At 45.1% G+C, this 13517-nt stretch overlaps 1 protein-coding gene across 1 annotated transcript in view; it reads left to right on the forward strand.

Annotated features, from left to right (window-relative positions):
- The first annotated feature begins 294 nt into the window (after positions 1 to 294).
- The window catches only part of LOC143293113 (fatty acid synthase-like), a 67969-nt gene continuing 54746 nt past the window's right edge, over positions 295 to 13517 (forward strand). The window contains exons 1-4 of the mRNA XM_076604021.1: positions 295 to 568; positions 4272 to 4424; positions 8585 to 8758; positions 10889 to 11089. Coding sequence (XP_076460136.1) covers positions 295 to 568; positions 4272 to 4424; positions 8585 to 8758; positions 10889 to 11089 — 802 coding nt within the window. The remainder of the gene's footprint in view (positions 569 to 4271; positions 4425 to 8584; positions 8759 to 10888; positions 11090 to 13517) is intronic.

Consider the following 13517-nt stretch of genomic DNA (forward strand, 5'->3'; position numbering starts at 1 on the left):
TACAAATGAAAAGAATATGATCGGTCGAAGTAGGAGCTCAGAAACAACAAGTCAAACCTGTATGATTGTCCAATGCTTTAGAAGCGCTCTGAAAACAAGATCTGAAAAACAAGCCAAACTTGTATGATTGTCCGACGCTCTGAAAACAAGATATGAAAAACAAGCCAAACCAAACTGATTGTCCAGTGCTTTGGAAGCAGGAATAGGTGAACGCCAGCACTGACCGTTGTAGCTTAGAACACCAGACTGCTCCTGGAAGGGAAACTTGCTAAAGGAAACAAAGAACTGTGATCCATGGCTCCCCCGGAGCTGGCGAAGGGACGTGCCACAAGCAGACATGGAGACCTGCCACATGGAGACCTGCCACATGGAGACGTGCCACATGGAGACGTGCCACATAGAGACGTGCCACATGGAGACCTGCCACACACGTGCTGCACGGACCAAGAAGTTGTCATCTCCGGAATCTCTGGCCGTCTGCCGGAATCGGACAACATGGAGGAATTCCGACAGCACCTGATGAATGGAGAGGACATGGTGACTGAGGATGATCGTCGATGGCAACCAGGTGGGTGTTGGTCCTTGTGCATTTTATTTATTTATCTATGTTCTTGTGTGTGTGTGTGTGTGTGTGGGGGGGGGTGGAGGTGGGGGGAGTATTTCATATTGTTTTGTTGTTGTTGTTTATTTTTAAACTACGATGTATCTTTTAATTTTCGGCGTTATAGTTGCCTGTCATTTACTTTGAGTAAAACTGTTATGGTTGTGTGTGTGTGTGTGTGTGTGTGTGTGTGTGTGTGTGTGTGTGTGTGATTGTTTTTGATTTATCGAAAAGTTTCCATCACAACGTTTGTGCCAAATTCCATGAAAATCATTGTGCCAGTTTGTTCCACATGTTCATTTATCAGTCAGTCAGTCAGTCAATCTATTTTTTTTAACTCATTCATTTATGAATCTCCAAAACCTGACTCTTTTCAAGGTCTGGTGAGACGCAACGTTTATCTATCTATCCATCTATCTATCTATCTATATGGTTTATCTCTCAGTACCTTAGAACTCAGTTCATCCTTTCTCTCTAACAGAAAACAACTCGTATCAGCTAACAGATGTGAATCTGCATTATTGTCCATCAATTACGGTGTACCCTAAGGTTCTGTTTTGGGACCAATTTTATTTTCTATATACATAAACGACTTGCCCTTATCTACACAGGCACCGTGTGAATTATTTGCTAATGATACCACTGTACATGTCAGTAATTCTGAACAATGTCATGTATTCTTTTCTCTTCAGGTTAGCACTGACCAGTTAATTGAATGGTCTGAATTGAACCACATGTGTCTCCATCCCAAGAAAACAAAATACTTGTTAATCACAACAAGACAGAAGCGTCAAGATCTGTCTGTAAACTGCTCGTCTATCCGTATTAATGGGCTAATGATCGAAGAAGTGGACCACCATAAAATTCTGGGGGTCACAATTGATAACAACCTATCATGGTTACAACGTGTTTCACTATTGTGCAAACAGGTATCACAAGAGAGGCAAGGCATTCAAGACTCACTTGTGATACTTTAAAAAAATCTAATCGTTAAAATGTGTTCTGTATTTGTTATCATAAAGCTTCGTTCCTTCGTTCGTTCTATGTGTGTATGTATGTATGCATTTATCTATCTATCTATCTATCTATCTATCTATCTATCTATCTATCTATCTATCTATCTATCTATCTATCTATTTCAACATCCTGACCATTGTGTCCAGGCGTACATGGTTTGCCCAGACGTAATGTCTATCAATCAATCAACCTATCTATCTATCTATCTATCTATCTGTCTGTCTGTCTGTCTGTATATCTATCTATCTATCTATCTATCTATCTATCTGTTTATGTCAACATCCTGACCATTGTGACCAGGCCTACACGGTTTGCCCAGACGTAATGTCAATCAATCAATCAATCAATCAATCAATCAATCAATCAATCTATCTATCTATCTATCTATCTATCTATCTATCTATCTATCTATCTATCTATCTATCTGTCTATTTCAACATCCTGACCATTGTGACCAGGCCTACACGGTTTGTCCAGACGTAATGTCTATCAATCAATCAATCAATCAATCAATCAATCAATCAATCAATCTATTTATCTATCTATCTATCTATCTATCTATCTATCTATCTATCTATCTATCTATCTGTTTATGTCAACATCCTGACCATTGTGTCCAGGCCTGCATGGTTTACCCAGACGTAATGTCTATCAATCAATCAATCAATCAATCAATCAACCTATCTATCTATCTATCTATCTATCTATCTATCTATCTATCTATCTATCTATCTATCTATCTACCTGTCTATTTCAACATCCTGACCATGGTGTCCAGGCCTACATGGTTTACCCAGACGTAATGTCTATCTACCTATCTATCTATCTCGAAATTGCTTCAGCAGTTGAAATCAGTGGTATTCATGAAATTCAGTTTTTGCCTAACTTATTAGAGTTGTTCATTCTTCTGTTCGCGGATGATATTGTACTGCTATCTAACACTGCGATTGGTCTGCAAAATCAAATTAATATTCTGAATAATGCATGTAAAACACTGTTCTTGAATGTAAATACTGACAAGATTAAAGTGATGGTTTTTCGAAAAGGTGGCTTTTTGGGAAGATATGAAAAGTGGAATCTCGAGGGAAATGCTCTAGAAGTAGTGAATGAATATAATTATCTAGGGTTTGTTTTTACAACAAAAATGAGTATAAACAAAGGAGTAGGGATTTTAGCAGCAAAAGGCAAACATGCATGCATTGACTGTATAAAATATATAACGAAACTGAATGATATTTCCAAAGGATGTTTTTTCAAAATATTCAATGCTCAGGTACAACCCATTCTTTTGTACGCTTCTGAGATGTGGGGTCTTAACAGACTTGATAATATTGAGAAAGTTCATTCCTTTGCATGTAAACGTTTTTTGAACTAACACTTAGAGTACCAAACAAGTTTGCATACGGCGAATTAGGACGTTATCCATTGTATATAAACAGTGCCACAAGGTGTATCAAGTACTGGTTAAGGTTGCTGAATATCAATGTGCACCGATTACCCAGACAGACATATTTGATGTTGTTTAACTTAGACGAAAGGGGAAAAAAATGCTGGGTGTCTTTAGTAAAAAGTACTTTATTTAGACTTGGGTTTGGATATGTCTGGTTGCAACAAGGCGTTGGTTGTGAGCAAACATTTTTATCATTATTTAAGCAAAGAATGAAAGACATATTTATGCAGGTGTGGGACGAGTCAGTTATGTCTAAAGATATATATCATAACTACAGACTGTTTAAAACTGGTTTTCAGTGTGAGCAATATTTTGAATATGTGGATAAAAAGTGTTTTAGAGACTGTTTAGTAAAATTACGGCTTGGTTTGCTCCCAATAAATGGATCATTTTTTAGAAGAACATTCAAATGTAATTCAAATTACGCATGTAAACGTTGTAATGTAATCGAAGATGAAAACCATTTTATAAACAATTGTGTCCTTTACAATAACCTGCGGCAAAAACATCTGAACTCTGAAGGTCAATCGTATGTTCACTTGATGAAGAATGGTTCTGTTTACAGAATTCGTAAACTATGTATTTATATACTTAATGCCCTGAAGATACGACAGGAATTCTGTGACAACAATGATGAAAGTTAGAATTAATTTACTATGCACGAGAAGCACTTTTGTTCTACAGGTTAAGTTAGTACGTATTTTACATTTTGTTGTGGCTGAGTGATCACCATATTGTGTACTTTTGACCTCTTTCTAGGGGCCGGAGGCCTGGAGATTAAAGTTTTGTTCTTGTTCTTGTTTTTGTATCTATCTATCTATCTATCTATCTATCTATCTATCTATCTATTTCAACATCCTGACCATTGTGTCCAGGCCTACACGGTTTGCCCAGACGTAATGTATCTATCTATCTATCTATCTATCTATCTATCTATCTATCTATCTATCTATCTATCTATCTATCTATCTATCTACCTATTTCAACACCCTGACCATTGTGTCCAGGCCTACACGGTTTGTCCAGACGTAATGTCTATCTATCTATCTATCTATCTACCTGTCTATTTCAACACCCTGACCATGGTGTCCAGGCCTACACGGTTTACCCAGACGTAATGTCTATCTATCTATCTATCTATCTATCTATCTGTCTATCTATCTATCTACCTGTCTATTTCAACATCCTGACCACTGTGTCCAGGCCTGCACGGTTTACCCAGACGTAACGGCAAGCTGAAGGACCTCAGCAAGTTTGACGCCGCCTTTTTTGGGGTGTCTCCTCGCCAGGCCGATGCCATGGACCCCCAGCTGAGACTGCTGCTGGAGACGTCCTATGAGTGCATCGTGGATGCCGGTGAGTCTGCAGGGATGGGGCCGGGGTAGGTGTGGCAAGGGTCAGGTGACGAGGTGTGTGCAGGCCAGCTCCATCCCCAAGAAAAAGACAAACACGATGGACAACAGCCAGCAACAGCCGACCTGGCTTTGTGCCTGATGCTGTGCTGATGGACTGCAGCCAGCAACAGACAACCTGGCTTTGTGCCTGATGCTGTGCTGATGGACTGCAGCCAGCAACAGCCCACCTGGCTTTGTGCCTGATGCTGTGCTGATGGACTGCAGCCAGCAACAGACAACCTGGCTTTGTGCCTGATGCTGTGCTGATGGACTACAGCCAGCAACAGCCGACCTGGCTTTGTGCCTGATGCTGTGCTGATGGACTACAGCCAGCAACAGCCGACTTGGCTTTGTGCCTGATGCTGTGCTGATGGACTGCAGCCAGCAACAGCCGACTTGGCTTTGTGCCTGATGCTGTGCTGATGGACTGCAGCCAGCAACAGCCGACCTGGCTTTGTGCCTGATGCTGTGCTGATGGACTGCAGCCAGCAACAGCCGACCTGGCTTTGTGCCTGATGCTGTGCTGATGGACTGCAGCCAGCAACAGTCAACCTGGCTTTGTGCCTGATGCTGTGCTGATGGACTACAGCCAGCAACAGCCGACCTGGCTTTGTGCCTGATGCTGTGCTGATGGACTACAGCCAGCAACAGCCGACTTGGCTTTGTGCCTGATGCTGTGCTGATGGACTGCAGCCAGCAACAGCCGACTTGGCTTTGTGCCTGATGCTGTGCTGATGGACTGCAGCCAGCAACAGCCGACCTGGCTTTGTGCCTGATGCTGTGCTGATGGACTGCAGCCAGCAACAGCCGACCTGGCTTTGTGCCTGATGCTGTGCTGATGGACTGCAGCCAGCAACAGCCGACCTGGCTTTGTGCCTGATGCTGTGCTGATGGACTGCAGCCAGCAACAGCCGACCTGGCTTTGTGCCTGATGCTGTGCTGATGGACTGCAGCCAGCAACAGCCGACCTGGCTTTGTGCCTGATGCTGTGCTGATGGACTGCAGCCAGCAACAGCCGACCTGGCTTTGTGCCTGATGCTGTGCTGATGGACTGCAGCCAGCAACAGCCAACCTGGCTTTGTGCCTGATGCTGTGCTGATGGACTGCAGCCAGCAACAGCCGACCTGGCTTTGTGCCTGATGCTGTGCTGATGGACTGCAGCCAGCAACAGCCGACCTGGCTTTGTGCCTGATGCTGTGCTGATGGACTGCAGCCAGCAACAGCCAACCTGGCTTTGTGCCTGATGCTGTGCTGATGGACTGCAGCCAGCAACAGCCGACCTGGCTTTGTGCCTGATGCTGTGCTGATGGACTGCAGCCAGCAACAGCCAACCTGGCTTTGTGCCTGATGCTGTGCTGATGGACTGCAGCCAGCAACAGCCAACCTGGCTTTGTGCCTGATGCTGTGCTGATGGACTGCAGCCAGCAACAGCCGACCTGGCTTTGTGCCTGATGCTGTGCTGATGGACTGTGGCTGACAGGCTACTGCACTATCAAATGTTTATGCACTGTGACATACAGGTTGCTATGGTATTTACTACGTAGTCACTCTTTTTCCCTCAGAGAGAGACAGAGAGAGAGAGAGAGAGAGAGAGAGAGAGAGGTACAACGTGATTAACTGTTCACACACACACACACACACACACGTGTGCTCTTGTCAGATCGTTAATGAGTGTGCATATGTGTTTTGTTTATGCGCGTGTGTGTTTGTTGAACGCCAAACTGGCATTTAGAATACCGACTCCAAACGACAGGTGTGACATCACTTCCAACTGTTCTGTGCTGGTTACATCTACCGGCCCTGTCACGACAAGTTACACTGCCCTGGATGGTTATCTTTACCGGCCCTGTCACCACAAGTTACACTGTCCTGGATGGTTATCTTTACCGGCCCTGTCACCACAAGTTAGAACTTTCTACTGTCCTGAATGGTTATCTTTACCGGCCCTGTCACCACAAGTTACACTGTCCTGGATGGTTATCTTTACCGGCCCTGTCACCACAAGTTACACTGCCCTGGATGATTATCTTTACCGGCCCTGTCACCACAAGTTACACTGTCCTGGATGGTTATCTTTACCGGCCCTGTCACCACAAGTTACACTGTCCTGGATGGTTATCTTTACCGGCCCTGTCACCACAAGTTACACTGTCCTGGATGGTTATCTTTACCGGCCCTGTCACCACAAGTTACACTGTCCTGGATGGTTATCTTTACCGGCCCTGTCACCACAAGTTATAACTTTCTACTGTCCTGAATGGTTATCTTTACCGGCCCTGTCACCACAAGTTATAACTTTCTACTGTCCTGGATGGTTATCTTTACCGGCCCTGTCACCACAAGTTATAACTTTCTACTGTCCTGAATGGTTATCTTTACCGGCCCTGTCACCACAAGTTATACCTTTCTACTGTCCTGGATGGTTATCTTTACCGGCCCTGTCACCACAAGTTAGAACTTTCTATGTCCTGGATGGTTATCTTTACCGGCCCTGTCACCACAAGTTACACTGTCCTGAATGGTTATCTTTACCGGCCCTGTCACCACAAGTTACACTGTCCTGGATGGTTATCTTTACCGGCCCTGTCACCACAAGTTATACCTTTCTACTGTCCTGAATGGTTATCTTTACCGGCCCTGTCACCACAAGTTACACTGTCCTGGATGGTTATCTTTACCGGCCCTGTCACCACAAGTTACACTGTCCTGGATGGTTATCTTTACCGGCCCTGTCACCACAAGTTACACTGTCCTGGATGGTTATCTTTACCGGCCCTGTCACCACAAGTTACACTGTCCTGGATTGTTATCTTTACCGGCCCTGTCACCACAAGTTATAACTTTCTACTGTCCTGAATGGTTATCTTTACCGGCCCTGTCACCACAAGTTATAACTTTCTACTGTCCTGGATGGTTATCTTTACCGGCCCTGTCACCACAAGTTATAACTTTCTACTGTCCTGAATGGTTATCTTTACCGGCCCTGTCACCACAAGTTATACCTTTCTACTGTCCTGGATGGTTATCTTTACTGGCCCTGTCACCACAAGTTAGAACTTTCTTTGTCCTGGATGGTTATCTTTACCGGCCCTGTCACCACAAGTTACACTGTCCTGAATGGTTATCTTTACCGGCCCTGTCACCACAAGTTACACTGTCCTGGATGGTTATCTTTACCGGCCCTGTCACCACAAGTTATAACTTTCTACTGTCCTGAATGGTTATCTTTACCGGCCCTGTCACCACAAGTTATACCTTTCTACTGTCCTGAATGGTTATCTTTACCGGCCCTGTCACCACAAGTTATACCTTTCTACTGTCCTGAATGGTTATCTTTACCGGCCCTGTCACCACAAGTTACACTGTCCTGAATGGTTATCTTTACCGGCCCTGTCACCACAAGTTACACTGTCCTGGATGGTTATCTTTACCGGCCCTGTCACCACAAGTTATAACTTTCTACTGTCCTGAATGGTTATCTTTACCGGCCCTGTCACCACAAGTTACACTGTCCTGAATGGTTATCTTTACCGGCCCTGTCACCACAAGTTACACTGTCCTGAATGGTTATCTTTACCGGCCCTGTCACCACAAGTTACACTGTCCTGAATGGTTATCTTTACCGGCCCTGTCACCACAAGTTATAACTTTCTACTGTCCTGAATGGTTATCTTTACCGGCCCTGTCACCACAAGTTATACCTTTCTACTGTCCTGGATGCTAATCTTTACTGGCCCTGTCACCACAAGTTAAATGTTTAACCTGAATTTAACTGATATTAGTAAAACGTAGTTACGCACGTGCGAGTGTGTGCGCGTGCGTACGTGTGTGTGTGTTTGTGTGTGTGTGTGTGTGTGTGTGTGTGTGTGCGTGCGCGCGCGCGCCAGCTGTGTGTCTGTATGTGTCTGTGTCTATATGTCTGCGTGTGTTTCCGTGAGTGTATGTCTGTCTGTGTATGTGTATGTGTGTGTGTGTGTGTGTGTGTGTGTGTGTGTGTGTGTGTGTGTGTGTGTGTGTGTGTGTACGTCCGTGTGTGAAATTGGAGGGGCACATTATCTACACACACCTCAGTGTTCCGCTGTTTTGAAAAGTGCTGGCTGTTTTCCTCACCTGACGTGACAGGTGTCGACCCCTGGTCTCTTCGGGGCACCAAGACAGGTGTCTTCATTGGAGCCATGGGCTCTGCAGCCATGGAAGCCTGGACAGCAGAGAAAGACAAGGTTACCGACTACGTCATCACTGGCTGCGCCCTGTCCATGTTCGCCAACAGGCTGTCCTTCTACTTTGATTTCAAAGGTCAGTGTTGATGTCAAGGACAAAAGGTCAGTGTTATGTCAAAGGTCAGTGTTGATGTCAAAGGTCAGTGTTGAGGATCGAGGAGAACGGAGCCAGGTCACTGACGTCCGCCGTAAGGCTGAACTAAAACGTGAAAAAGTAAAACACGTTGAGAACTTAATATCACTGATGTGTGTAATGTGCAATGATATGTTGCTGTGTGACTCAGCCTGCTGTGTTTTCACTTTGTCATGTCTCCATGTTTGTGGGGTACCTGACTGGCTGAGGGATTGTTGTGGGGATGCACACCTGACTGGCTGAGGGATTGTTGTGGGGATGCACACCTGACTGGCTGAGGGATTGTTGTGGGGATGCACACCTGACTGGCTGAGGGATTGTTGTGGGGATGCACACCTGACTGGCTGAGGGATTGTTGTGGGGATGCACACCTGACTGGCTGAGGGATTGTTGTGGGGATGCACACCTGACTGGCTGAGGGATTGTTGTGGGGATGCACACTGGCTGAGGGATTGTTGTGGGGATGCACACTGGCTGAGGGATTGTTGTGGGGATGCACACCTGACTGGCTGAGGGATTGTTGTGGGGATGCACACTGGCTGAGGGATTGTTGTGGGGATGCACACCTGTCTGGCTGAGGGATTGCTGTGGGGATGCACACCTGACTGGCTGAGGGATTGTTGTGGGGATGCACACCTGACTGGCTGAGGGATTGTTGTGGGGATGCACACCTGACTGGCTGAGGGATTGTTGTGGGGATGCACACCTGACTGGCTGAGGGATTGTTGTGGGGATGCACACCTGACTGGCTGAGGGATTGTTGTGGGGATGCACACCTGACTGGCTGAGGGATTGTTGTAGGGATGCACACCTGACTGGCTGAGGGATTGTTGTGGGGATGCACACCTGACTGGCTGAGGGATTGTTGTGGGGATGCACACCTGACTGGCTGAGGGATTGTTGTAGGGATGCACACCTGACTGGCTGAGGGATTGTTGTGGGGATGCACACCTGACTGGCTGAGGGATTGTTGTGGGGATGCACACTGGCTGAGGGATTGTTGTGGGGATGCACACTGGCTGAGGGATTGTTGTGGGGATGCACACCTGACTGGCTGAGGGATTGTTGTGGGGATGCACACCTGACTGGCTGAGGGATTGTTGTGGGGATGCACACCTGACTGGCTGAGGGATTGTTGTGGGGATGCACACTGGCTGAGGGATTGTTGTGGGGATGCACACTGGCTGAGGGATTGCTGTGGGGATGCACACCTGACTGGCTGAGGGATTGTTGTGGGGATGCACACCTGACTGGCTGAGGGATTGCTGTGGGGATGCACACCTGACTGGCTGAGGGATTGTTGTGGGGATGCACACCTGACTGGCTGAGGGATTGTTGTGGGGATGCACACCTGACTGGCTGAGGGATTGTTGTGGGATGCACACCTGACTGGCTGAGGGATTGTTGTGGGGATGCACACCTGACTGGCTGAGGGATTGCTGTGGGGATGCACACCTGACTGGCTGAGGGATTGTTGTGGGGATGCACACCTGACTGGCTGAGGGATTGTTGTGGGGATGCACACCTGACTGGCTGAGGGATTGTTGTGGGATGCACACCTGACTGGCAGAGGGATTGCTGTGGGGTACCCGACTGGCTGAGGGATTATTGTGGGGATGCACACATAATTTCCAATCGGATTAATAAAGATGTTTTGTATTATATCATATCGTATTATATTATGTTGTGCTGTGTTGTTGTGCAGTTGTGTTGACAACCCGGGTTCTTGTTTTTAATTGCTTTTTTTTCTTTATTTCATTTCCTGATAAGCTTTTACACAAATGGGTGGTAGGCTGTCTGGGTCTGATCAGCCGTCCGGTTCATGCCCAAATCAGCCGTCTGCTCCTTTGCTTTCAGACACAGAAGATGTGGTCAACAGTCTATCTATCCATCTGTGTGTGTGTGTGTGTGTGTGTGTGTTTGTTTGTTTGTTTGTTTGTGTGTGTGTGTGTGTGTGTGTGTGTAACATGGTTTTCGAAATGTGGGCGGATTTCCGTCTGCCTGCCTCATCGTTCGTGCGCAGTTTTACGTGGCATTACGCCCAAACTGAACTCACCACACTGCACACTGCAGGTCCCAGCTACATTGTGGACACGGCCTGTTCCTCCAGTCTTCTGGCGCTGCACCAGGCGCTGCACTGCATCCGGCACGGCCACTGCCACGCCGCCATTGTAGGGGGTGCTAACCTGCTGCTGAAGCCTGCCATCTCCCGCCAGTTCCTGCAGCTGGGCATGCTGTCTCCCGATGGGAAGTGCAAGTCTTTCGATGCCTTAGGTATGCTTCCAACTTGATTTTCCCATCAAACAATTTTTGGTTAAAATTTCATAAATATTGATTGATTTATATGGATATTTATATAGCGCCTATCTTCGGTCGGAGACCAAGCTCTAAGCACTTTACAAACACGGGGTCATTTGCACAACAGGCTGCCTACCTAGGTAGAGCCGACTGACGGCTGCCACTGGGCGCTCATCATTCGTTTCCTGTCAGTCAGTCAGATTTTAGGCACGTACGCATACACACTCAGACAGACATGTAACATTTTACGTGTGTTCCCATCTCTTTTCGGCCATCATTGTTTACATGTTTTTGCTGACAGATGTATATGCACTGTGGCGCTGCCAGCACACCCGCTTCTCCCCCGTTATATATATATATATATATATATATATATATATATATATATATATATATATATATATATATATGTATATATTTATTATTACTATTATTATTATTTGTAACATAACATTATATAATTATTCTTGTAATATGCCCTCCCCCCCTCTCTCTCCTTTCTCTCTCTTTCTCTCTCTCTCTCTCTCGCTATTTCTCCCTCTCTCTCTCTCTCGCTCTTTCTCCCTCCCTCTCTCTCTCCACTGTTCTCCTCTCCCTCTCTCTCGCTCTCCCTCTCTCTCTTTATTATTCTTTTTTGCTTATATTGAATCACATATTAACTATGCGTCAGCACTCTGGGATTCAGCTAGCGATAATATACTAAAACCTTTACTAAGTCTGCATAGACGAGCTCTTAAATTAATCCTTCTGAAATCTTCATCACTGACTGCTGACGACTACAGACATTTAGATATTCTCCCCCTAAAGCTTAAACTTGAATACAACAAAGCAGTTTTTATTTTTAAAATCATGTCTAATTATGCTCCATCTTTGAGAGATAGATTTCCCACCACGCTAGTCCGCCAGACCAACAAGATTAAGATCCCCATTCCAAGAGTAGATCTGTTTAAATCCAGTCTCATTTATTCAGGAGGCTGTTTATGGAACAATATTTCATCCAATCTTAATGTTCAGAAAAGCATTCAAGAATTCAAAAAACATTACCATACACACCTTATGGACAAATATGTCAACAATCCTACTTAACTTGACTTTATCTTATTGAATACGCATATATAGTTTAATTGTATGTCTAACAGCTATCGCACTACTTAATGATATACAACCACAATCAGTGTCCTGAATACTTTTTTTTTTTTTGGGGGGGGGGGGGGGGGGCGGGGGGGGGGGAGGCTTTGGAGGGGCTGTGTTTTTTTGGTTTTTTTGGGGGGGTGGGTGGGTGGGGGGGTGGGGGGGATGGTTTGATCTTTTTCCTTCATGGTTGATGTTTGTATCATGATTATGTAGATGTACATGTTTATTATGTAGATGTGCATGTTTAAATGTGAATGTGAATGTCATGTCTTTATTTCTTCATCTCTTTGCTACTTTGTGGATGTTTTGATTCATTTTCATTTTCCATTTGCCCTGAGGGCTGGATGAAAAAAAGCACATGTATGCTTGTTCCACTTCCCTCAATAAAAAAACTTCGTTCGTTCGTTCTCTCTCTCGCTCTTTCTCCCTTTCTCTAAACCCGTCTTTTCTCTTTCCCTGTCTCTCAGTGTAAGTGGTTGCCTTCCCTAGGTTTTGGCTGTTTAAATCAAAAGAACAATCGATACATGTACAACAACACAAACTTTAATATTTGAAATAATGACATGAGCTTCGTTATATATGCTATGAATGTGCCCCTTTTTCTTTTCTTGTTCATAATTATGTTACACATGTTGCGCTGTATGCCAAAAAAGGAATTAAAAAAGATGTCCCAACTCCTAAAAAAACAAACAAAAAACAACAGACAAAATTTTTAATGGCAACAAAATGAATGAGGTCAGGATGTCCTTTTTGTCGCTGTGGAAGTCCTTTTTGTCGCTGTGGAAGTCCTTTTTGTCGCTGTGGAAAGTGTCAAAGATATGTAACAGATCAGATCTGAGTCAGTCTGTGACTGGGAGGGAATACTGAAGCCGATCTAATCGGAAAGTAAACAGACAACAGTTTCGTTTTTTGCGGACGGGAGTTCCTCAGAAATGCACCTTAAAATGAAAAACTATATAGTTAAAAACAGCGTGAGACAAGTGTTCAGTACAGTGACTATGGTGTGTTGCAGTGCTGTCTGTCAAACAGTGGAAGAGCAGTGTTCAGTACAGTGACTATGGTGTGTTGCAGTGCTGTCTGTCAAACAGTGGAAGAGCAGTGTTCAGTACAGTGACTATGGTGTGTTGCAGGGGACGGTGTCAAACAGTGGAAGAGCAGTGTTCAGTACAGTGACTATGGTGTGTTGCAGGGGACGGTGTCAAACAGTGGAAGAGCAGTGTTCAGTACAGTGACTATGGTGTGTTGCAGTGCTGTCTGTCAAACAGTGGAA

Source organism: Babylonia areolata, chromosome 18, assembly GCF_041734735.1.
Source record: "Babylonia areolata isolate BAREFJ2019XMU chromosome 18, ASM4173473v1, whole genome shotgun sequence".
In the NCBI taxonomy this organism is placed as follows: Eukaryota; Metazoa; Mollusca; class Gastropoda; order Neogastropoda; family Buccinidae; genus Babylonia; species Babylonia areolata.